Source organism: Trachurus japonicus, chromosome 3 (genome assembly GCF_045865225.1).
Source record: "Trachurus japonicus isolate A0001 chromosome 3, Traja_1.0".
NCBI classification, from domain to species: Eukaryota; Metazoa; Chordata; class Actinopteri; order Carangiformes; family Carangidae; genus Trachurus; species Trachurus japonicus.
The window spans coordinates 13,027,256-13,054,138 of record NC_140909.1 but is presented as its reverse complement, the minus strand read 5'-3'; the positions used below and the strand labels follow the sequence as shown (position 1 = coordinate 13,054,138).

Here is a 26,883-nt window from a genome sequence, read left to right as displayed (position 1 = left end):
GGTTGTTTGTGTAAACGAGCGAGCATACAGCGAGGGTTTTGTTGAGGAAGTCATTACGATGTCGAGGAAACGAGTGCTGCTAGTTCTTTTCTTTTTTTTTTTCGGAGGTCGGGTGCCTAGCCCTTACGTATGCACGCGGGTGTGCGCGCGAGCTTTTGTGTGTGCGTGCTGATGTGTATGTGTGAAAGAGAAACAAGAAAGACAAAAAAAAAGAGTCAGTACAACTGAAAGAGACACTCCGTCGCGTCCAGGTGGAGATTTAAGCTTTATTCTTTGAACCAGTCAGTATTCAGCTTAAACAACATTTTGCGAAGGTTTTTCTTTTTAAAGACATGGTGTTTTTAAATGCAGTTTAGCCTGAAGGACTGAAATGAATAGCGGGCGACCCCCACCTCCTAAAATTAACTTCTTGTAACATTGTTACCGGTGCACTGTTGTGATTATTATGTAAAGCGCAGCCCTCGGGGGTTCTGCTTAAGCCATTTACGTTCACTGTAGGTCCGCTTTGTAAATTTGTATTAGTGGCTTTAGTTGGTCGGTAGTTCGCAGTCTCCCAGTCATGCTGGCTCCATTAAAATTATCGGGAGAGCTTCTGGTCTGGACTGCTGCTTCAGAGCAGGAACATGGCTATTTCTCGGTTTAAATGTGACTGTGACTGCGAGAGTGACACATGTTGACCATTTGGTGCTCCCTTGTGAAGGGTTTGACCCGGCGCGTGCGTGTGCGTACGCGTGCGCGTGGCAGGTGGACCGTGTTGAATCACTTCCCACGCGCTCCTTCACTTCTCTTGAACTGCAGGCGAGTATAGCAGCTGCTTGCTTGTGTGGGGAACACACACACACACACACACACACACACACACACACACACACACACACACACACACACACACACACACACACACACACACACACAACACTCATCACGCTCATCACACACCTCTCGGGTTTAAAACACGGTCTACAAACACAGCGGTGGAGCAACAGGCTTTACTGAATACACTGTGCTGCGGGTTGAGTTTATCTGCAGCCAGAAGGAGTCTTGTTGTTGTGTGTTTTAGCTGCTGCTGATAAGGTTAGCCATAACTGCAAGACCAGGGAATTAGAGCCTCCTGGTTTTTATAGTGAGCCCATCTCCTGTTGTCTTTTAACAGCTCCTGACTGCTGCTGGATTGGTCATTCATTACATGGAAACTTGTCTGTCTGGGAACATAGCCGTGTGATGTCATTTTTCAGCATAACTGCAGTTAATAATGCATTATTTCTGACTACAACTTACATAGATTCAGTTTGGTTTTTCACACAAGAACCAGAAATGGCCCACAGCCAGGCCCAGAACAGAAAAAGACACTATGGGGACATTCAAAGTTAATGAGGGAAGTTGACAATGGAAGACAATGGATAAGTCGTTGTTCTGTTTCACCATATTTAGCTATAAATTTAATCTTTAAAATCTTTTTAAATAACTACATAATAACTACATAACTATATATACATATACAGATATATACAGTATATACGTGTGTAAAAATAATGATCTCACTAACAAGGATGTGGCGAAGTGTTTGTATGGAAGCATACTAGAAATTTAAATGAATAAAAAAAAATCCTGAAAACAAGTGATTAGTTCTGGTGTGGATACGGGTATTTGTGAAAGGATTAAGCATTCATGAATAGGTAATTTTAGACGTGTTTACTGTTTTCATGTATATGGGCTTAATGAATGAATGAAAAACTGACATATGGGGCATGCATCCTACGGTTGTCTATTACTACTTGTATTTGATGATGGTCTTGATCCAGATTAAGCCTTGACAGTTATGTTCACTATCTGAGTGCTTTCTATTTGTGGTTTATCTTTATTTGAGGTCAGAGTAAGGGCTCGACCTGTCACCTTTACCACTGACGACACCCAATGTCACTGCTACACTATTACCTCTTTGATATAGGAAATCCCCCATGCGAGGACACACTCATATCACAGGCTGCTGTCACACAGGATAATCTCTGACTGGTGTCTCTCGGCTTTGTGTGTTTCTTCGACAATCATAATTCAAATATTGATCTGTTTTACTCCAGTGTTTACAAATATCATACTGAAACACTTTTTCTTTTACATAGAAGAACGAAATAGTTTTGACCAGCATTAGTTTTTGTCACCGACAACCATTCAGTCTTTTTGACAATGAAAGGCAGTCTTAAACTTTGGTTAAATTTTTATTATGGCCCCTCTGCTTTTTCAATGGGATTACAAATAGTGTGTTTGAAATAGATGTCTCAGTAGTGATATCACAGCTGTTGTTATTGGATATTTTATTTTCATTTCTTGGATCTCTTAATTTGATTCTGTTCAAGAGCACTGCTGGTACCATCACAATTCCTCCCTGAACGGGATTAGCCAAATTTTTTCATTGTAATAACTAATGACAAATCTGTGGTTAAGAGCAGTGAGCATGCCAGGGAGCTGCCAGATAGGGTTAACCATTGCATAGTAGGGATGTGGGCTACAAGTGGTCATCGCATATATGCTGACTGAAAATTAAGACATACAAGTCAAATGAAAAAACATGCATCAAAGTAATAGAAGTTGTTTTCAGGAGACTGGTGTGAACTCAACATACCAGTATGCAATGCTTTGCTCAGATGCTGCAGATGCACAGTCGGGATTCTTTGGTATTTTTGCATCTTTTGCTGACTCATGACACAACAGAAGGCCAGCATTTCCATTATTATTTTGATGTCACGGCTAAGGCCCCACTGTAGCAAATACAAAATCATTAAGTAACAAGAAGTACATTTTGCACTCCATCTGAACCATAACACAACTTCTCTGTGCGGTTTAGTTTGTTCCCCCCATATGGCAGACATCCACTATGTCATTTCAGTGGTTTAAGACTATCCAAAGTTGCTATAGTATATCTTATGATACAAGCGACTGTTTACTCATTCTAAGGATTTATGGAGAATCATAAATAAGATGAAGATTCATGTGCCTGGTTAATGTTCTACGACATAGAGTGTAATATGATGTAATGTGTGATCACGCTGTACAGATGAATTCAACAGGCCAAAAAGACACTAAAACAAAACAACAAAAAAAACATTATTAGCTGTAAACTGTACATTCAAGGAAGGCTACAGGTAAAGGTTAACGAAGGCCATGTTTGCTCAGAGCCAGAATGAGAACAAACAAACAACTTTACAGTCATTTTGAAAACAGCACAATAACCCAACTATGGGAAAACGTAAACATTTCTGCCAGTGACAGACCACCACAGTGTGTGCTGCGCCGGCTCCACCGCTAGTGGTGTACCATAGGCCACAACGCCTATGAGCAAACATTTCTTGAGGATGCAGAATCATCTTGGTCTGTGAGAGTGTCTTAGTAGTACTAAAAACGTCCAGTGGAAAAAAATGCTACATTTTCTCTCAAATGTGCAGTGTTCTTTATCTGTCGACTACTTCACTAACAGGAAGTTTTTGCGAGGCCCCTATCAACAGAGACACAAACTAAGTAACAGGAACAAACATAACCTCCTTGGCAGAAGTAATAAAAACTGTGAGGTAGCTGACTTTAGGTAGATTTATCCTCCCCTGTCAGACCTGCATGTGTCTGATGCTTCAGCACATGATAAGAGCGTAAGATTACTTATGCAAATCTCGCTCTCAGGAACAGAATTTCTCGCTTGTGATCTGCCATTTAAAAGTTGTTGAACCTTTATGCTGTGATAGCGCCTATACAAGGTTGGCATGTTTTCAGGTGTCGTTGTGCTGTTTGTCATGCTGCGGTAGCCTGCAGTGCTGCGAGTGTCTGGGGGCTAGACAGCAGCTGTGTTGAGCAGAGTGTTGGTGACAGTTTGTCTGTGGCAACAGCACCTGGCTCTGTTTAGAGAGTGATTAGGAGAGTCCCAAGCAGCTCCCCGCACTGTTTACACAAGGAGCCTGGAGTTAAAGGTGACCCACTTTGCATTTCCTTATCAACAGCCCACATTGATAGCTTTGAATAGCACAGACTGTAGAGAGGCCTTTGCATGGGTTTACATAGTTCCCTATTAGAGAGAATGGGATGTGTTTGACAGGGCGAGGCTTGGATTTGACTATAGCATTACAACAATGTCCTGAGGTGGTATGAAAATGTGGGTGCACACACACATCGCTCTCTTTGTGCGTCAGGGCAGGGTGGTGTGTGGTCTGACTCTGTGATGGCAGGGAAACCACTCTGGGATGTTTAGGAAATGAAGGTTTTCTTTATTGAACATGTCTCCATCTCTTTCGCCATCTATCTTTCCCTCTCTGTTTGTCTTTGTCTCTCTCTCTCCATCCCTTGTCTCTGTCTCGGTTTGTGTTCTTCTGTCTCCCTCGCTAGAGCTCAAGTCAGGTTAGGTGTGTTAGATTTTGGGGTGGGGGACTTGTTTGATACCCCCCACCCCTTAGCATTGAAGTAAGTGTGTGTGTGGGTTTGTGTGTGTCCCCTACTGGGTGTAAAAACCGGTAGTAAGGCTAAGCTGTAAATGTGACGACCGGTGAAGACAGCTGAACAAACAGGTCATAAAGTATTTATCTGAAGGGGAAGACAGACGGACCGATTATTATTGGGTGGACACACAGACAGACAATCAGATTCACAGGCAGTGGAAGAAGATGTTAATCAGATTGCCACAGAACCAAAAAAAACTTCCCGCAGCCCATGACTTTTGTTCTCATGCCTCCAGCTTTTTGCTCCATATTTCACTGATAAAGCTGCTTATCACTTTGTGTGTGTGTATGTGTGTGTGTGTGCATGCGTGTGTTTACTCTGTGTGTGTGAGAGCAAGCCTAACCTGCTCTGTAAGCTGTGCTTGTGCAGAGATGCATGTTCCTGTGTCACCTGGCATTTGCTGTTAAATGATACTTAATTTTTAACCACCAGCAATTATGTATGTGTTTGTCTTTGTGTGTCTGTGTGTGTGTGAGAGCCTCACACTCCCAGTGTCAGACAACAGAAATATATGGCTTCACTCTAATTGTAAATTCAATAGAAGTTGTTAGGGATCACACTAATAGCTGGAGATGGCTGCAAGGAAACCAAACAAGGGCTGGTCTCCAATAAAAGGTGCATTCACAATCATCCAGTTATTGCACTTAGTTCCCATACACTTATTAGTGTTGACAAGTAGATGTTGCTGTCGGGAGAAGTTTGAGAGCCTTGGCCCGGGGTTGTAAACTGAAGCCTTTTTTTTTATAATGTCCCACTGTGCAAACTAAAAATCCTTATCTCATACCCCCCTGCCCTGTGTAGATCTCTCTTAGAGATGGGGAGCACAGATAGTAAAAGATCACAGCTTGAATCTAGATTTACCGGCTCAGTATACAGTAGTTTATGGAATGTGGAAGTTTTTTTTTTTTTTTTTGTGAAAGCATTTTAGATCTTCTTCACTGTCATCTTTGCCTTCATCTGCAGAGCGTGTATGGGTGCGGCAAGCGGTTTAGTCACCTGATTTGCCCCACAGACAGGATAACAGGATAACTGGCCTGGAACTGCTTCCTTGTTATTAGAAACACAAATTAATAAAAGGTTTTACGTTCTAGTCCTGTTTATTTAGCTGTACTACAGTTTCCTTGTATTGCTTTCATTGTTTTTACAGTTTGTATTTTCATTTACCAAATTTGAGCACGTTGTCCTGGGGCCTTTTAAGTCGATCATAGACAGTCACACCTCTCTCTCTTTGTGGTGATGAGATCCTTTACCATAAGACCCACTCCCTGAACTGGTATCAGTCACTTTTTGTACCCAGTCTGATTTTATTAAGACAGCGGCACGCAGCACGGTGCTCACTGCCCAGCGGTGAAGTAATCTCCAGAAGGTTTTTCACAATGTTAACTCTGTTTGTGTTCTCAATCTTCAGATTGGATTAAATTATGAGGAGAACCGAAAAAAGAAAAGACAACATTTTCATTCACACAAAGTCAGTCTTGCTGCATTTACCAGACCAAACCATGTTCTAGATATCTTCAGATTACGTGTGTATGTTTGTGTAGCTGATGTTTGCTGCTGTCGTTGTCATACCGCAGGACCTGATAAGCACTGGCCAAACAAACACAACACAGGCAACATGAGAGCGGGAGATAAGCGAATCATACACACACTCAATACTGACCATACTTGACTATTGCCCTCACCAAACAGGGCCTCTTTCATTCAGCATTTTTTGGTGCGAGTGTGTGTCACGTATCATATAGTGTGTGTCTGTGTCTATCTGTCTTGTCTTTGTGCTTTCTGTAGTCATACTCTCACAGTATAACCCAGCATTGTGCTTAAGGCTACTCTTCAACAAAGGCCTTTTCTTTTACTATCACATCATCATCTCCCTTTTCCCTCTATCTGTGTCTGCTTCTATCTCTTTTCAACATGTCTGTCCGTTTGCTTCTCTCTCACTTCCTCTGTTTCTCTCTTTCTCCATCTCTGAGATATCTGCCACATCAGCTGACTGTCATATTGTATGCGTTCTGTTGGTTAGCATGTCTCCTTGTGTGTATAAGAGTATATGGTCAGAAATGTGCCCAAAGAAGTGAAGTGGGTTTTGTGGCCCTGTGTTTTTTATCAGTTCATTGGTAGTGACTGCATACCTTTTGTTGGTGGAGGTCACAGTTGTCGTAATAAACGTGCTTCCCAGAAGAAGACCTAGTTGCCAACTAGATTCGTTTTATTCGGCTGGCATTTACCTAACTTAAGACTATCCATTTTGGGCACTGCTCTTTTGATTCAGTTTTTTATCTCAGTTTCAAATCTTCCGTAGGTGTCGCCTCTTATCTCAGTTTCAACCATATGTGTTTCCCCTTTGCACTGCAACTGACTGACAAAATAGGCTGTAATTCTCAAGTAAGATCAAATAAATGCACAGGAAGGTCATCCTCCAAAAGAAAGCATTTGGAAAATGACCCCCCTGCTGTACATTAAGATTAAATCAATGTAAATCCCAGCCTCTCTTAGGTAGATCTACATGTAACACTTATTTTCAAATATTGATCGCTCTACAGATAGTTTTTTCGATTAGAAAGCCTCAAGTGATGTCCTCAAATGTATTGTTTTATCTGACTAAAATCCATTTTGTCACTAACCACGGCATACATCCATTCCTCAATGGCGAGGAAGTGGCAGAGGTCAGGGTTCATACTGGTTCCAGCAGCCCGTCTTGTGCACGAGCATGCACGCCCCCTGTTGCTGATTTGCTGAAATAGTGTACGGTATCCTGGTCCAAGCCGCTTTTTGTTTCCCGCTACAGAGCCTGGGCTGTCTACAAACACCAGATTGTTTTTGAGTGCAGACACGGACAGTTAACAGACCATGAGGAGAAATTAGCTTGACAAAATGTGTATTGTTTTAGAATGGCTGCCTATACTTATAATTGCCATCAGTGTTGTTCCCTGAGGCACAGGTCATGTGAAACCTATGGAAACAGTACATCTTTTACCCCCTTTTTAGATTTCCCTGTATATACTAGGAATAGTCCTGAAAATGTGTGTTTTTCAAGGATGGGTCAGTCATTCATCATATGCTTGACTTTGAAGGCTTACACACATTCCCCTGGTCCACTTAATGACAACCACGCAATACCACTGTGATTGCAGATTTGAAATCCTACCCTGAAAATTGAATTTTCAGAAACACAAGAACCATTAAAAAATAATCTGTGTGACCCTCAAAAATGTTTTTGAATAATACATTAAAAAAAGACATCTGTTCAGGACACCGCACCTCTCTGCAGGTCTCAACTCTGTGGCCGAGACAAATCATGTTTTTATGGCTGGACTGTGCAACGTCCACTCATTCAGACATTTACGCGCAGATATGTTGAATCAAAAACACACACTGGTTACACCAATTACAAGATTACAACAGGGCAACTCTCCACAACCCGACCCTGCTATGGAAAGTCAAGTGGGTGCTTTGGACCCACACGTGTGTGTGTGTGTGTGTGTGGTGGAGTCGGTTAGGAGTCAAGATCCATGCAGAGTATTTGGGGTTCCAATTAGGTAACCACAACCCAGTACCTCACAGTGAGAAAGGGAGAATAGATGGGAGAGAGAGGTTGAACAGAGGACGGAGTGAGGAGTGTATGTTCTACCAGACTTGATACTAATGACGTATCCGCGATTCGATTCGCAATAGTAAACACACTCATCATGAATCCTGTGCACAGATTTGGAAACCTGTCTTCTTAGAGGACTTCCCTCCTTTCCCTTCAAATGCTCTGTGTCTCACTGTTCACATACTGGCTTTTGGTTGTCCATAACTTACCCCTGCTGATCTATTTCACATACAAAATATCTCCATAGAGCAGACCTGATGTGGATCCCCCCCCCTATCACAGAGCTGACCAGACCTGTTACTTCACCTGGATCTGCTGCCATCCCACATTTGCCATTATTTCAAACCGAGTTTCATGTCTGACAAGAACTCTGATATACTACTCTTGTCAGTCCCGGAAGAAACGCAATTCAAATACCTGCTTGCTGCTGCATCTATAGGGCCCATGGTAGTGAAGAAAAACAAGTACCGTCACATTTTCAGAATTTTGGCAATGTCGACTTGGTACCGAAGTATCGATTCATGTAACATCCCTAAGGGGCAGCTGGCAAAAACAGCACTCATCTCCTGAGGACGCTTGTGGAGGGATATGGGATGGAGTGAGAGATGAAGAGGGAAGGAGGGAGACCATTGAACGACGATAATAACTGAAATATGTTTCATGCGGTGATGTCCCCAGGCACTGAGAGCTTTATTGTGCAAAACAATACAGTTTTTCCTACTCCGTGGGATGTGACACACCGGCTGTATGTGTTAACGTGTGTGCGCATGTGCGTCTCCATGTTTATGCGTGTATGCACCTGTTCGTGTGGCTCAAGGTACAGTACACCAAAGAGCATCACAGGTGCAGAGACCGTGATAAGCTCCGTGGCAGGTCTTCCTTTGTACGCATTTGCCTCTTTTTGTGTTAATGTGAGTAACTGCGGTATCGGTTATATCTGCCTCACTTGCTGGGAAGAACCACATTGCCACTTTTTCCTGCCTCCATGCAGCAGCAGCAGGTGAGGTTGATTTAAAAAGACTCGAGTTGGCAAGGCCCGACGATGATGATGATGATGACGATGATGGTGAGTGAGAGCTGCCTCCTCTCTCCCAGTCGAACAGCTGGGCTGGGGCTGAAGCTGGCCCTCTCATCAGGGGAAGCTGCAAAGGCTGTGTCCCCTTCAGCAAGAGGCTACACAGGGCACAGCCATGCAGACAGCAGCTTGACTCCTGGGGCACAGACCACAAAGAGCCAGAGACACAGACAGAAAGCACTTACGTGTGTATGTGTGTGTGTCTGTTTGTGTGTGTGTGTGTGTGTGTGTGTGTGTACAACCAGACTGTTCTGTCATACGCCCACACTGGAGTCTCAGAGAACACAGCCACACACTCACCAGATGACACACACACATACACACACACACAGAGACATACACACGCAACCCCAGCAACCCCTACCACAGTCACTATGTAATTAACAGCCATAGGAAATGGCGCCGTTGGTGTGGGTGAGTTGGATGCAGGGAAGAGGAGAGAAAATCATCTCAGCTCGTGCCTTCCCTCAAGACACACTCTGTTTCTCTGTGGCTCTGTGTGTGTGTGTGTGTGTGTGTGTGTGTGTGTGTTGGAGAATGAAAGAGAGAAAGGTGAAGAGAGGGAGAGAGATGCCGGCTGGTCTTTTGAAATCTCAGTGTTTTTGTTGCAAGCTGCTGGCAGGCAGGTTGGGGGTGGGAGGGAGGGGAGGGGGGGTGAAAACAGAGAGCAAGTGGAAGAGAGGAAGAGAAGTAGGAGGTGAGGGATGAATAATAAGGTGTGCGCACACATGCACACTCATATACACAGCCGTATCATTTAAAGCCACACAAGGTAAAAAGGCAGGAAGGCTTCTCTCTTTGCTCTTTGCACAGAGGTGTGTGTGTGTGTGTCTGTGTGTGTTTGTGTGTGTCTGTGTGTGTTTGTGTGTGTGTGTCTGTGAGTGTGTATTTGTGTGTGTTGAAGACAGTGCCAGCGAGCCAGGTCAGAGGGAGATGTACTCTGCTGTATCTCTATAATGGAGGCCTGCTGTATAATGACAGCTCAGACACAGGCAATACTGTCTCTCTCTCTTCCAGCATCTTCATTGATCTCTTGCTCTCTGTCTCCTTGTCTCTCTTTTCTTTTTCTCTCCTTTTGTGTTTTTTGCTCTGTCGTTCTCCTGTGGAATTGTTCCCTTTGATTCATCTGTTCTGCAGCCATGGCGCCCCTCTTTTAGGATTTCTCTTACATTAAGGTTTTCTCTTTAGTGTGGAGTAAAAGAGATGGGACGCATGCGCGCCGACAAGAGGTCGTTGATGTGCATAGACACACACACACAGACATCTATTCTATAGTGCCTGAGGGTAGACTGCACTGACATCTCAAAAGTCAAACAAACCAGGAACTACCAGAGCAGGTTTATCCTGCTTTGCTCCTTGATGCTGTGTGTGTGTGTGTGTGTGTGCGACTGTGCGTGTGTTAATGCGTGTGCAGGTATGTTCAAGATCATTTTAGTTTTTTTTTCATGTGCATCAGCATTTATAGACACTCGTGAGGTCAGGTCCCTGTTCTCTTACATCACCTGTCTTTGCTTTATTTTTTGGTTCCTCGACCAACCTGAGATCATCTTTTGTTCTTTTCACGTGTTGATTTTGGCCGGTCACACAGTTGTGCTTCCTTCTGTCATTTACTCGGTTACACTAGCTGTCATTTTTTTAAAAGCTCACTTAATGTTGAAGGTTGATAAAGTGGCTGTTATAGCCTATATACATCCTGTTTCGCTACTGTAGGTTGGTTTTATCCACCGTGCAGCCTCACTGCTATTAGAGGGCATCCTTGTTTTTTTTTTTCTTTCTGTTTTCATTCAGCTGTTTCCCTCATGCTGAACTTCTCCCCCGCCCTCCGCCATCCTTTTCATTCCCCTCTTAGTGTATCTTGAGTGCAGTAGCATGTCATGATGACACATACTCATCAAGCCATCTTTTACTGCCTCCTGTATCAGAGGTTGAGCCACTTTACTCTAAATCATTTCAGCAGAGTGGATGGTTGAACATGTGTCCTCTGAGATCTTGGATCCTGATCTGAGTAATGAGGGAGTTTCCCCACAACAAGATGGCATGGTAAAAAAAGGTGTTGCTTGTTTTGAAGACATGTTTGGGAGGAACACATGACACCTGCAGCTCAATCAACCAGCTTGCAATGACAATATCATGTTCACCATTACATTAGTATTTTATGAAGCTCTGTAAAAAAAAAAATCCCATATCCTGTCACATTGGTCAGTTTTAGTAGTCAGTTGTTTGGTAATCCTAATTCTGCTTAACTTGTTTTGTTTTACAATAAAAGCCTTCTGGTGGGCTGCTGGTGAAATGTGAAGCAGCATTAAATGTTTGTTTTGTAACAGCAAATGCAGATCTGAGAGGACGTTATCAGAAAACAGCGAGGATGCTGTTTGTTAGAGGAAAGTAAGAACAGGAATGTAGGAGTGGAACAAAACACCAAACCACCGAGACTTTTGCACAGGCACTACAAAAAGTATTCAGAAGTGCTATTCAAAGCCCAGCAAGACTTTTAGAATTGGTGCTGTAGTCGCCCGCCTGGCCACACATGTTGAGCCAACCAGTTTATTGCAATGACATTTTTATTGCTCATTTGAGGGCAGACACTGACTGGTTTGGCTCTGTTCCTAAGCAGGACCACAATATTGTGGCATGCCTGAAGTGTGCTATACCAAGCCACTGGAAAAGAGACATCTGCTGCCTCAGTGAAGAGAAGCATGGACACACAGTTAGCTGTAGGCAATGCAGTTCCAGTCCACGCTGTTTTTGGACTTGGCCGTGCCAGGTTGGATCAGATAGATGGGCCAGTAGCACTGCCCTGCTAGTTTTAACGAGCTGATAGGCAAATCCCATCCTGGTTAAAGATTAACCACTCGCTAGAGCTGCCACTGCATTATCTCCCCACTGGCCGGGGCATACAGGAGCCAAGAGGATTTACTTTATATGCGTGTGCGCGAGCGTGTGTGTGTGTGTGTGTGTGAGAGAGAGAGGGAGAGAGAGTGTAATCTGCATTCCAACCAGCAAAAGGGTGGAACTGTGTGTGACAGTGTGTTTGTTTGACTATGGGAGTTAGTGATCGGCTTTACTCCCAGCAGGGTGTTAAAACTGTGTTTACTGTATGCCATTTAGCAGTCAATCTGCTTTCTGTGTGTGTGTGTGTGTGTGTGTGTGTGTGTGTGTGTGTGTGCTTGTGTGCTTGTGTGCTTGTGTATGGGCAGGATCATGTTTGTATGTGGTTTGTTGTAATCTGCATTCCAGTTTTTATTTCTTTTCTTTTTTTTTCCAGGGCTTTGTTTTGTTTTCCCTTAGGGCGTAACGGCATTCAAAGGGTTAACGACATCAGGAAGTTTGGTGTGTAACTGACTCTCTTGGGTTGTCAGCAGAAAATGTTCCAACATTTGAGATCTAAAAGATCTCATTTATTCATAGCTCTTTTGGATCTTTGCAGTAAGTTTCTAAATGTTACAAGTGGATGCAGACTTTTTCCATAATTACAAAAAAATATATATTTTTGTGTATCACTGGATGAGATGACAGTGTGGCATATGCCATCTCATTAAAGGAGGACTCCCTCAGATTAGCTTGGAGACAATGCCATCTGCTGGTTGTTTGAAGAATGTGAGGTAGAGAGCTGGTTTCAAATGCTGAGCAAGTGTGTTGCAACTGGAGCGATGTTAAAAGGTGGTGGCAGACTCAATTATCTGGAAATTCATTAGACATTACTCAGCTTGGGTTTCTTAGATCATTCTATTTATCATGACCTGAGCTGTGACTCGCCTGACTTGTATTTTTCCGATGTAGAAGGAAATTGTGGAAATAAGAGAGGAAAGCTGTCACTTGTAGATAATGTACGCCCACATAGCCATAGTGCCGTCATTGATTTCCACTTAATCCTATTGTATGTGTTTTAATTTTCAGTGCCTTGAAGTGGTAATTGTTTCTTACTATAGGTGCCAAATGGGTCCACGCCACTCCTCATTCTTTCTCTGTAGCAGCTTTCATCTGCCGATATAGGGTCTCGCCATTTCATTGTAAAGCTTGTATTTTTTGGAGTATGACACATAAGAGGGGAGTATGACACAGAGGAGGGCAGAGAGATATGGGATACTAAGGAGGAGAGGAGAGGAGAGACACAAAAACAGAGCAGAGTGTGGTGGTCCTGTGTTTTCTCAGGGGAGTCGGACTGTGGCCTGAGCATCAGAGAGCAGCTTTGTCAGGAGGTGGCCTTTGGCACAATACTTGCCACCGTGCAGCTCCCCCACCCCCCTCCACCCCCACACCCCCACAAAAAATAGATAATCTCTCCCTCTCATGGCGCTTGCTCACTCGCTCCTTTGCTGTTCTGAAAAAAAGAAAGAAAAAAAAGAGTAACAAGTGACGGAAGGAGGAAATGACTAAAGAAACGAGTCATTCACACCCCTGCAATGACAGCAGGACAGAAAGAGGGGAAGTCAAACCCACGCTGTTGCCCTGTTCCTGAGCCCTCCACCCCCAACCACTATTACGCAGCAGTCTCCTCCACCCTGATAACAACTCCTTGTAATTGCAATGCGTGTATTTGCGTGTGTGTGTGTGTGTGTGTGTGCATGTTGTGAAGGTTAATTTGCACGTCCACATTTTTTTTGCTAGGACTTCCTTGTTTGTGTGGTAAGCTAATGGTTTTGCGAGGAGGGATTTCTTTACTTTTACTTTTACTCCTTGCCTCCCAGATGTGTTTTTTTTCTTTCTTGTGCTTTAATGTTTCTTGACAAGCGTTTTCATTAGTTACATAACAATTATATTAATAAAGCAAAAATGAATTGAGTCGCGGCAGATATTCCAACACAAAAGGTTTTCTTTCTTATGCTGTAGGGCTTGACACAGGCCAGGACATGTCCTCTTTCTGTCTTTCCTTCATCTCTCTTTTTCTGTCTTTCTGTCTCAAGAAGGGAAGAGTGCCTCACATATTTGACCCCCCCCCTTCCTTGTCCATCTATATACATGCATACACACATACACACACCCTGCCTGTCGCTCCCCAGCAATGGGGTCAGATGTGGTGACCGGCTGAGCACCCTCCCCTCCTCCTCAGCTCCTCTCCTCTCCTCTCCTCGCCTTCCCCTCCCCCTCCTCCAGCTCGCCTTGGCAGGGCATGCATGCCTGTGTCTGTTATCTACAAATGGCTGAGGAATTATAGGTTGAGAGGGGAGGAGGAGGAGGAGGAGTAAGGGAGAGTGTGAGGAGGGAGGGAAGGGGGGGGGGGGTCATGTGACATCGCAGCAGCTGCTAGGCTAAGAATTTCTGTTTTCTCACTTAGAGAGAGAGAGAGAGAGAGAGAGGGAGCGCGCTAGAGCAAGGAGGGGAGAGATAGGCAGCGTGTGTGGTGTGTTGCTTTGTTAGATAAGCTCTAAACGGTCTTTGTGAGCGGCACCGCGAGAGACAGGAAGACAGGCGGGCAGGCAGGCAGAGAGGGAGAGAGGGTGGATGGGAGACAGGAGAGATAGATAGAAGGAGAGAGAGAGAGAGAAGGAGAGGGAGAGAGAGAAAGAGAGGAGCAGGAAGATGGTGTGTGTCCTGTCGGTGGCTGCCGGTGTGTGCTGGGCTGGGCTCAACGTGAAGATGCAGCCATGGGGGATCCAGGCAGCTCCACTCCTTTGTGCAGTAAGGAGCTTTGGCCACGCTTTTAATCTATGGGGGTGTGTGTGTGTGTGTGTGATTGTGTGTGTACGGGGGTGTGGGTCATTAACCAGTGCCAGACCTCCGGATATATGCCCGTGCGTGTGTCTATTAGTCAAGCTATGTGCTTGTCTTGTTTCTTCTTTCACTATGTTACTCTCGCACATGTCTCTGTTAGCGCTGTGGTTTTTGTGTGTTTGGTTGACACAGACTTTAAATACACCGTCCTCCGTCTCCGTAGTGCGTTGGTTTTCACAAGAAGTTTTCCTCTATATCTCTTTTTGCGCCTCTCTGACTTTTTTCGGACTTAGACCAAAGAGAAAGGGAGGAGCAGTGTACTCTAATGTCTTGACAAAGTCACGTTACAGGATCGGGCAGCTGGCATGAGTTTTTTTTTTTTAAACTTGTTTGCCAGTCTCTGAATGGCGCCGTGTGTGTTGCTCAGACAGTGGTCATTGTTGATTTCCATTATTAATTGTGTGCTGGGTTCATTGGGAGTGCACTGGGTAACTGGGAGGTTACGGGCAGGACAACTCAAGAGGTGTTGGGAATGTTATTCACTCTCTCATGCCTGACTTGCTGCTGTGCGTGTCCACTCAAACACACACACACACACACAAGCACACAAACACACACACACAGACTTACACGGGGTGCTGTGCCTCTGCTTCTCAGGAGGGAACATGATCTTTTTATAGCCCTCTCAGACTCTTGGGTAAACCCAGATATAACTCCTACTTATCTAATTGTGCTGTTGATATACTGTTAGAAAGCAGCTTTCATTTCAGTGACAGCCTTTGTCTTTGAAGCTGTTGTTGTTGTTGTTGTTGTGTTGGCTGGCAGTTTACTTTGAATGCTGATTTAAGGAGGATTCTGCATAAACGCCAGCGTGTGTGTGTGTGTGTGTGTGTGTGTGTGTGTGTTTTGGTGTAATGCTTAATACCTGTCCTGTACCACACACAATCTGAACTTATGCTGTCCTTTGACCTACTCTCAGTGCATGTGTATGTGTGTGTGTGTGTGTGTGTGTGTGAGAGAGAGAGAGAGAGAGAGGCTGTGTTGCCCAGACACATAGGGCTATCACGCGCCCTTCTGGCATTTAGGGATTCCACTGACCGAGGGGCTGTCAACACGGTGTCGCCTTTCAACACATAGGCACGCACGTACACATGCACGCTCACACACCACACACATTCACACAGGAAGGAAATGGACAGCCGTCTCAACCCTCCTCACCCTTTCACACCCTCTAACCACCACAGAGCTCTTACAAAAATCTGAAGATGGGAAGGGACATGACACACAAAAAAACAACAACAAAAAAATAAAACATCTTGCTACTGTTATTGTCGTTTTACAACGTAGCAGTTTATTTAGACTGTTGAGCTGAGAGTCTGTGCTGTCTGGTCTCAGAGTTTCTGATCCCTTGATTAAATAATGTGAGAATTCATTTAAAACTCACTGTTCAAATTGAGAAAAATCCAGTCATGAGTCACATTTTCAAAAAGAAAGGGTGGTTGAGGGGGCACCCAATGCATTAATGTAGTAAGTACTGTCACACTGATAGAGTTAGAGCATGCTCAGTAGAGGTTTAATGTCAACTCAGTGACCATGGACCTCTGGCAGACACCACAGCCAGACTGGAGCTCTTAAAGCAAGACAGGGTGACCCGTTCTCCTAACCCCTCACCTCTGACCCTAAGCTATACAACCAAAGCCCCTCTGCTGCTCACCAATCCCCATCCACCCCAGCTGTCACAAACAGATACCCAGCACCACACTCTGCCCTGACTATCCCTGTATCTAAGGAAACAGCTAAGCCTTACTCTTTTTTTTTTTCTTCTCACATATGTTTGTCTGCGTTGGTCTTTCCGTGTCTCTTGTGGAACATATGTGTGTCTGTATAGAGGGATGAGGGCAGCGTTGGTTATTAAACCTCTCCCATTCTTTTCCACTCTTGTCCATTTTGTAGGCATGAGCCATGAGCCAAAGTCACCATCGTTAGGAATGATCTCCACGGCGACCCGTACCACGGCGACGGTCAGCCCCCTCACCCCGTCACCTCTCAACGGTTCTATTGTAGCCAATGGAAGCCCGGCGGCCCAGTCTGCTCACTCTGGATTCGCTGCAGCCCTCCGTAAACTGGCAAAACAGGCCGAAGAACCTCGAGGTAAAGTCACACCGCAATGCACGGATGTGACACAAGAATTTGTCAAATCTGCGCACAGGAGTTCATGATTTGAGCTGGTCTAAATTTCGTTTTCACCACAGAAAAAAATGATGGCATCTTTTGGCTGTGGCATCATACTACTTTGACTACATACATTTTATTTGATTTTATTTATTTAAAGGTTTCATAATCATGGACAATGCACATTCATGAAACATTTTAACAAATGTAAACATGCCAGAATTAGCCAAAAGGCTTTGCTACATCTGTTCTCCCTGGACTGATGTTAAGTAGTCACCCTAAAAGAGAATAAAAGGATTTAGTTATAAACATAAACATAATACATTAAAAGATTAGAAGGCTAAATCTGAATAAGGATTAAAAGGCAGAAAACTATCCAAAAGCCCATACTTACACACACACACACACACACACACACACACACACACACACACACACACACACAAGCTAACATAAACTAGCTAACATAAACTCAGGTCAAACAACAGACAGTTGCTACAGACAAAACAGAAGCAACATTAAGCAGCAACATCAACATCAACAATTTATTACACAAGACACAATAACAAACTAGCAGGTCACAAACAAGCAGAACATAGACACTAAACACATTAAAAGCCATGCACAACAAGAAACAGTGATACTAGACAATTAATAAACTGACAGACAACATGACGGATGGCATCAGAAAGCACCGACAGGCAGAGCAGCAAATGTTGAGAAAAATTAAGCACTAAAATTTAATGTTGACAGCTTTGAACACTAATTAGCCACTTCTTTTACTGACTGAAAATGCAGACTGGCTTAAAGTACTTTTTCTAAACAGGACAACACAGTCTCCTCTAGCTGCACTCTGTGTGGATGTTGATGCCATTTAAAAAAAAAAACTGGTTCAATACAGGAGGCACAAGTCCATGTATGATTTTAAGACAGGAGTGTGAACATTTAATCATGCATGTCCAGTTTACATGACTTGGATGTTGACGGAAAAAAATATTAATGTTGCACTGCTTGACTGTCTGAATTTATAGACGTATACTGGTTGTGTGAGTCCTATTGTGGCCTTTAATGTGTATGTGCATTGGGATTTTATTTTGGTTTATTTTAACCGATTCTTAAAATGTATACTTATAGCAGTTTGGTTTTATATCCACTCATACATTTTTTAAAATCATAATAGCAGATCTAACCCGTACCTGTACCTCCTGTGTGCTGAACATGTGTGGCTGTATATTTAGGGTTTTTGGGTGTGCGTTTGTGTCGGTGTGTGTGGCCGTCGTCTAGTGTGTGAATACATGTAGGTTCCATCGCCAGCGTGTGTAGCTGAGTGCAGAACTGCTAATGGCAATGGAGTGATATCCACACAGGATTGAATTAGTTGGTGTCCCTGGAGATGCGGGGACGAAGAGGAGCCACTCTAGCTGACCCACTTAATGTGCTGCGTGTGAGTGCATGAACGCATGGGTGTGCTTGTCAATGTGTGTGTGTGTGTGTGTTCGTGTTCGTGGCTCGCCAATTTCCTGTCACACATTCCTCCTTGTCATTGTCTGTGCACATACACACACGTGAAACTCGCAGCAGAATTCCCACCCCTCAGAGCTTTTTCCTTCAATTGTATGAATATTGAATAAGCATCAGGTGGTTGAATTACTGGTTACCATCTCATCCAATGTTACGTTTGATCATCTGAGTTTAACCCTGCCAGGCTGAGATATGCTTGTTCAAAAATCTATAGAAATGTTTTCGTTTTATGGATTTCTTCTTACGCTTAGTAAATTCAACATTGGTCTCGGATATACATGCAAGTAGCTACACGGTGTCTCTTAATTACACATACATAAACATACAAAGCAGAATCTACACAGGAGAGTCTCAGTAGGAAGACTCTCATTTTGAGCATTTAATGAGGATGTGTACATGTGTGTGTGTGTGTATGTGTGTGTGTGTGTGTGTGTGTGTGTGAATGTGTGTGTGTGTCTGTGTGTTTCTGTGTGTGTGTGTGGCTATATGCCTTGGCTCCAGAGAGGCCCAGCTTCCCCAGCTGTCCACCCTTGCTCTGGCTCTTAAATCAGATGGTCCCCTCCTTCCTGTCTTTCCCTGGACACCTTGTTCCCAAGCCCACTGCAGCCTGGGACCCAGAACCAAGCAAATGATTTATTGCCCACGGAGAGAGAGGGAGTGAGCGAGAGAGAGAGAGAGAGAGAGAGAGAGGGCGAGAGAGAGAGAGAAAGCGAGAGAGAGGGAGAGCTCAGCCCTGGCCTCTCCTCACCTCCCTCTCAATCCCTCTACCCTTCATCTCTTTTCATTCCCTCAACCATGCATGCCAGGCCTATTACTTCTTCACTCTTTCTCTTTCCAAAAGAAAGCGCCACTTCCAGAGTCGACTCCCGCATCTTTTCAATTTAACATACTGAGGTCTCCCCTTTTTCCACTGGAATTTTCCTCCTTATTTCTGTCACTTATCCCCCCCCCCTTTTTTTTTTTTTTTTTTTTTACATCAGTTGCTGCTGGAGGACACAAAAGCCGTGCCCTCCTGGTCATGTTTTTAATAATTCTCCTATTTTATTTAGCATTGTATTGTGTGGTAAGAATGGCTGTGCTCTGTTCTATTTGTAATTCATGATCTACCGAGGCAGGAAGCTCACGTCTGCCTCTTTGTCATACATACACTAGATCGTGTCTGATAAATCTCTACCACCTTTATATTAAAAGCACACAAAAGCCCTTTTGTTATTGTTTGAGGCCTGCTGACTGTGTGGCCTGGCTGGTGTAGGCAGTGATTTGTGGGTGAGTCAGCCGTCAGGAATAAGGGGGCCACCACTCTGCCCGTGTTACAAGCGCCGGCTCTGGGGTGGGGAGAGAGGCATGAGGCCCCTGGAGCTCCAGTCACCTCTCTGTCTGCAGAGCCTGTATTTATAGGCAACACACACACACCCAAACACCCCCACACATGCAAACAGTTGCTTTTGCAACTGTATAAGCCTCGTGATTTCTTAGCATGCTGCAGCCTGCTGTCCTTTCATTAGCTGCCTTGACTCAACCCCTCTTTCTCTGCGTCTCTCTCACCCTCTGGTTGATGCTTTGAGGTGAGTAGTGCAGTATATATGAGGTGCCATGACTCAGTGTCCTAAGGCCGAGAGGAATTAGTTAGGTTTGAGCACTAGTATCACCGCCACCGGCTGCTGAACTGATTTAAGACCCTGAGCACGGCTGCTGTTTATATACACACCCACACAGCCATACACACACAGACACATACATCGTCACTTGTCTGTGGCGAGTATAATGAATAGCTCTGTGTACTGAGTGCTGCACTGAAGTGGGGAGGTGATGGATAATGAGTATCAGAGCAGCGTAAAGGACACACACCCATCCCATGTACACTCCGCGTAGCATTCACATGTGTGAGCAAACACACGCCGCGCACAGACGCAGATAACACACTTCCTCAAAAAGACAGGCCCGCTGATATCTGATTAATTAGGCAGATCCTGGTTTAATCCTCTCGGTTGCTTCTTCTCACACGCTCTCAGACACGTAACACGCCACCAGAATTTCACGACTGCGTTCATACCGACTGTAGTACGCTGCCTGGAGAGAGAATGAAGAGAGGGAGAATAAAGGTGTACAAGATGGATGGAGTGAATTGGCTGGAAAAAAGAGGAATCGGAAGTAATTAGTAGATTTGTGAAAACCTGAGGTGTTTGTCAGCTTGTGTGTATCTCTATGTGTGTATGTTTGTGTGTGTGTGTGTATGCGTGTGGCCGGAGGCTCCCCTTGTTTATGGGAGCCCAGAGCATGCTGGGACAGCAGGGCAGTGTGTCTCTGACCCCTCCATCTGGAGCCTGCCTGGAGCTCACACAGCCTTGCTGTGCTCAGTGTGTGTGTGTGTGTGTCTGTGTGTGTCTGTTTGTGTGTGTGTTTCTTGAAGGCAAAACCCTTCAGGCTGTGACTGTCCCTGAAACACTCACAAACAAGCTCATTTGCTTCCCCCTCTCTCTCTCTCCCACTTCACACACAACAACCTTACACCTCTCCTGACTCTCAGTGGGGAAGCAGCATTTAAGCATAATATACAGTTTGTACAGTCAGCAGAAGGCACAGAGATTTGCTCCTCTCATTTCCATCCGCCATCTTGTACCGTCTTCCTTTCCCTCGCTGGCACAGCAACACACACTGTGTGCTTCTCCCCTCCCCCCATTCAGTGATGCAGATTACAGGCTTTGTGTTGTGTTGTCAGTGCATGGCCAAGACTGTAGTAGCAGGTGTGTGTGGTGTTTGTGTGCATCAGTGGTTGCAGTGTGTTTGTAATGTGGCGGTGTGTGTGTGTGTGTGTGTGTCTGTCTGTTAGAGTGCACGTGTTGAGGCTTGTGCTTGTGTGTGCTGGTGGGGTGGCATATGGATGCAGGGTTGGCTGGGCACTGCTATGCACACCAGGTGTGAAATGGACTGTTTAATTAAGTGCTGATGTTGTTGTAATGCATGCTGGGAGGGAGGGGGGGCGAGGAGGAGGAGGAGGAGGGGCAGGGTTTGGGTGGGTGTGTTGGCGGGGTGGAGGAGAGCACCTTCTGCCTGGCAGAGCTGCTGCTGGCTGTGCTCGGCTGTTTTGGCAAAGGTGGAGGAGGAGGTGGTGGTGGTAGAGGGTTGGTAGGGGCTATCTGGCAACACTAAAACATTTTTGTGTAGTGATGTCTTCCTGTCAAGGCTTAGTGATCCAGTGGGATTCGCCTCTACGGCTCCTGGGCTGCACCACTGAATGAAAGAAGCCTGCTGAAGAGCTGTGGTGACTTTTTTGTTTTGGCTTTTTGATTGGGTCAGTAGCTGAAGTAAAAGGTGACATCTATGCAGAGATACTTGGCCACAGCCTCTGACCACAGCTTGGCTTGTTTGTTTGTTGGTGCTACTGTGTGCTGTGAGTGTGTGTGTGTGCATGTGTGTGTGTGGCTTAGCTTGAGCGGTCAAGTGTGGAGGCAGTCTGGGAGAGTGGGACTGGTAATAGAGGAGGCGATAGAGAAAGGAGCTTCACATTAATCACACACAGCTTGGGACTGAGACAGCACTCTCTCTCTCTTTTCTGTTCCCTCTGTCTCTGCCTCCTCTGTTCTTCTCTCTCTCTCTCTCTCTCTCTCTCTCTCTCTCTCTCTCTCTCTCTCTCCCTCCCTCTTCCTCTCTCTGCACCCCTCTGCCGACCCCATCACCCAAACCACACACACCCTACACACCAAGCAAGTGACAATCAGTACAGCTAATGAAGTGCAGGTTGAAGGCTGATGAGCTTGTTTTAGACTCTGGGGATGAAGGCTTCTGCTTCACTCCTCCTCCTCCTCCTCCTCCTCCTCCTATGCCTCCTCTAGCTCCCTGCAGGGCCACAGCTTGTGTGGCCATCTTCTCTCTGTATAGATGGAAGGGGAGGAGCATATGGCCAAGATGACACCAGCTTGGTGCCAATCAAATGCCTCATATATGATTTTTCTCCTATCAGATGGCACAATGAGGGGAGGGGGGGTATGGAAATTGGAGCAAGAGGGTTGAAAATGGACAAGAGGAAATCTTGAAGGAGGGATGGAGGCTTGATAGAGGAAAGAGGCTTATGAACACACATGACGGTTTGTGGTTTAAACTGAAAAGATAAGAGAAAAATATACATAGATGTACAAATTCAAACACGTAACCTCTCCCTCAGACATCTCTCTGAGCCCGTAGCAGCTGTAAGTGTTGTAAATGTGGTTTTGAAAAGTGTGCATTGAGTCTGGTCTGGTGTATGTCTGGTTGGCAGGTTCTGTGTTTGAAGAACAGAAGGAAAAGGAATTAGGGTGTATGAGGAGGTGGCGGGTGGGTGGTGGATGCATGTGGTGTTATGAGAGAGAGAGAGAGGAGGGAACAATAGATAGATAATAGCTGTTTGTGTGTGTTTTATATTAGTATTATTGTGTGATCTACAATACATGTACAGGACTCTTAGAAGAACACAGATTCTGCGAGCTGCAGAGAGAGCGAAGGAAAGCTGTTGGTAGACGACCCTTGTGTCTTTTATTTCCTTCTTCCCCTCAACTGCTTCTCTTCTTCTCTCTTAATTATTTAGTCTGCCCTGCGTCTTCTCCAGACTGCTCTGCCTCTTCACGGAAAATGAGGAGGAAGAGGAGGAGATGGGAAGAGAGGGGGTGAGAGAAATAGATGGAGTAGGGGTCTGTTGCTTAGCAGTTGAGAATCACTGTGATCACCGCCCCTCCTCTCCCCTCCTCTCCTCTCCTCTCCTCTCCTCTCTACCTCCACCCTTCCTTGTTCCACCCATCCTTGTATATGCATGTTGTGTGTGTGTGTGTGTGTGTAGCTGTGTATGTGTATTTGTGGTGAGTGAATAGGCTGTGACACTAGAGCTGTATTAAGTGTAGCTCCATTCCCCAGGCTGAGTGGGCTGCTATTGATTGGCCTAGTCTTGCAGGGGGAGAGTAATGGCTCTCTGAGGTGAGGGGGGAGGATTAGGCCACTAATTGCCATTGTGCAGACAAGATACCCCCCCCCACACACACACATCCCCACCACCCACCACCACCCACTCACCCATCTGCACCCCTTATCTCTCTGCTTTCCTCTTCTCTCACTTCACCTCTGCTGCACCTCTTTTGCACTCTCACTCTGCTGTTTTTTTTCCCCAATCACTCCCGATCTCCTATCATTTTTCATGTCATGTCTCACCTCACATGTATCATCACCATCTTTCTTCACACATCTTTTGCTTGTTGCCACCCTCCACCCAACACCACTCCACCCCCCACCCTTTACTCGCCGCTCCTATCACCACCTATCACACCTCGCACATAGATTTTCAGATTTTCCTCTAGACCGTCGCCTCGCTGCCATTATTGATTCTTTCTGTTATTTAGTGGTATTAGTCAGAACGAGTTCTTTAAAATCAGTCAATATACTGACCGCACTTATCATACATGCATGGACGTTGTCTGTTAGGTCACGTCGCCATGGAAACCAAAGCAGCAAAGAAATGGCGGTTGGGTGGAGATCTGTGGTGATAATTGGAGAGGAAGTAGACCTGAAACTGGCCTGAGGTTTCAGCTGCCTTTTTTTTTTTTTTGGTCTGTATGTAAGCACACTGATGCACAAAAGCACACTACCTGCACATGCACGCACATAAGCACACACCTCCTGCTGTCCTTGCTGCTGCACTGAAGTGTGTGTCCCATTGAGAGGGTTGTGACCCAGTTTGACTGTGTAATGCTGCGTTCGCTCTGAGCAGAGGAGACGCACAGCACACTGTACTGTCAAGAGAAGAGGGGGGGGGGGGGGGGGGCCGGCTGAGGGAAGGAGAGGAGAAATGAGGGGAAACATAGAGACAACACACAGGTTAAAGCCCAGGGGAGAGGCAAAGGAAAGATAAAGCAAGAAAGGGAAGGCAGAGGGATGAAATAGGCGGAGGGGAAGAGACAGTGGACACAGGTGATGGGCAAAGGCGAGCTGCTGCAGCCTGTGAAGATGGATTGGAAAGGATGAATTTGCAATATACCCATGTGAATGTGTGCATATCATGAGAGCTTTGGAACAAGAGAGAGAAAGCGAGATGTGCAGAAAGCGAGGCATGTGACCAGACCGTGACCCTGCGCTACAGGGTTTCCCTGGAGGGCTTTGTTAATGTGGCACAGCTACAGCGCAGCAGAGAAGCTCATTGGGCCAGCTTTTCACCACCTGCTGTGTATGTGTGTGTGTGTGTGTGTGTGTGTGTGTGTGTGTGTGCATCAAGGGGGGGGTTCTGTGTGTGGCTGCAAGCTCCACTGACTGTATAGTATACATTCAGTATGGTTGTTCACTCTCAAGCACTGTGTTGTTGTGGTGTGTGTGTGTTCTGCATGTCAAGGCTGTGTGGCTGTCGCAGGGCTGCTCATCCTGATCACTGTCACTTCATAATAGGAGCCTAGGGCCATCCATCTGGCCCTGTGTGTGTGTGTGTGTGTGTGTGTGTGTGTGTGTGTGTGTGTGTTATTTGTTACTGTTAAAGTGCTGAAACCCTTTTTTTTAAATTCCCTTTTGAAGGCGCTACAAGATCATAGTGTTCTTGTGTGATCCTTTTGCAGGTAGAGCAAAAGACAGACTCTGCCCTCCTTCACCTACTTTTTTTCTCACTGTCCCTTCTCTGTGTCTCTCTCCAGCTGCGTCCTCCATCAGCAGTGAGTCCTCTCCAGTGTCCTCCCCGGCCACCAACCACAGCTCTCCAGTGAGTACACCCAAGAGGGGTCCCCTTGGTCCAGGGCCTGTCCTGGTCCCCCCAACCGGCCACAGCGTGCCAAACACTCCACCTGTAGTCACCATTGCTCCGACAAAGACCAGCAACGGCCTCTGGAGGAACGAGGGACGCCAGGTAAAACCACACCCACTCCCTCTGACCTTTATCTTCCTCTCTTTTACTTCCCCTTTTTTTTCTTCTTTCAGCTGCTTTCTCTGAACTCTCAGATTGTTCCTGTGTATTTTCTCTCTTTGTGTTTTCCCTTCCGTCTCTTATCTGGTCATTTTTCTAGCAACATGCAAATGTTGTCATTCTTTTGCTTGCCTGCGAGCACAAACATGCACACAGACTGGCTCTCGAGGGATTAATGGATTTTGTAGCTGGCGTGTAACCAATAGTAAGGCATTAAGCACTTGACATATGTACAAGTGACATAGTGGATCTATGAATGTATGCTTCCCCCAAACCCCCCTCCACCCCCCACCCTCCTTACCCCCCATGGCTCCATGCGTTAAACAATGCCAGCTGCCACTGGGATGTCGAGGTGACAGCCTCAACGGCAGCTAACATCTGTGCCCCTCCGCCCGCCCCCCACCCGCCCCCTCCTGCTTGGCCTTCTTGCCCTTGGACAAGCCCCTCCCAAGTGCCCAGCCTTTAGCCTCCTTACCCCCACCCTCTTGCCCTCTCCACACCCACAGCCTCACCCTCACCCTCTTCACTCAAGCAGTCAAGTGCATTCTCCGCTCCGTCACCCCAACACCCGCTCTCTGTTACGTAGTGGGAGAGAGAGGGAGAGCTGCTTGCTTTGATAAGGAGTGGATTATGGATTATGGCCTTGCTTTAAGCCTTCTTATCTCAGCTCAGGGGTAATGGTTGAGGCCAACCGCACAGCTATGAACGGCACTCGGCAACACGCGGAAAACTCTGCGAGACACTTTGACGGTTCCCCGGAGACAGAGAGAAGGGGGATAGCAAAGGGCGAGTGAGGAGGTCAGCCAGCCAGCAATGTGTGGCAGCATTCAGGCTATTGTCCCCCCCTCACCCCCAAACCCGCATGAACTGACCCCTCCGTAGTTCAAGGGTCAACCAAAACTGGGAGCTGCTTAAGAGACAAGGGAGCTCTCCCAATGATGTCACTCGTGGTTGCCATTCCTCTTGCACGGCAAGTTTAAAAGAGCAACAGCGGGAATGAAGAGCCAGAAACCCCCATTGCTCCCCTTCCACGTTTATGGAAGCTAATCCTATGTGTGTGTTGGTGTGTGTGCATGCATTTGTGTTCATGGCGGTTGTGTGTGTGTGTGTGAGTGTAAGAGGTCAAGCTCAAATTGAAAAGGTCATGTCGCTGGGTTTGCGGTGCCTCCAGCAGCTCGGGGGCCACCCAGCCGAAGAATGAGGGGGTTAAGGAAGGTGATGTGGACAAGAGGTTGGGTTAGAGGGGGTAGAAGTTGGGGCGGGGGTGACAACAGCGGGGGGATGCATCACAGAAGCTGGCGTCATAGTATCTCCTCTATTTCTCTGGTGCCGCTTCAGTGAGCACATATAACTCTGTGATAACAAAAGAGCCACGGCGCTGTAAAGGACACACATACATACCCGCTGTCATAATGTTCCTCTTAAACAAAGATGACACTGTCTGAAGCTTTGTTCACGTCACTAATTGCTTCATAGGAAGAATGCATTAGG

At 45.7% G+C, this 26,883-nt stretch overlaps 2 protein-coding genes across 6 annotated transcripts in view; both read left to right on the top strand.

Moving 5' to 3' along the window:
* The window catches only part of cox4i1 (cytochrome c oxidase subunit 4I1), a 117,860-nt gene that overhangs the window by 64,120 nt on the left and 26,857 nt on the right, over positions 1-26,883 (top strand). The gene's annotated exons all lie outside the window — the stretch shown is intronic.
* The window catches only part of gse1b (Gse1 coiled-coil protein b), a 166,644-nt gene that overhangs the window by 123,689 nt on the left and 16,072 nt on the right, over positions 1-26,883 (top strand). For 3 of the 5 annotated variants that reach the window (XM_085762649.1, XM_085762666.1, XM_085762682.1), the window contains 2 exons: positions 16,749-16,946; positions 25,127-25,335. In XM_085762649.1, coding sequence (XP_085618775.1) covers positions 16,749-16,946; positions 25,127-25,335 — 407 coding nt within the window. Of the gene's footprint in view, positions 1-14,283; positions 14,763-16,748; positions 16,947-25,126; positions 25,336-26,883 lie in introns of those variants that run through there. The other 2 variants (XM_085762674.1, XM_085762657.1) reach the window with 2 other exon arrangements.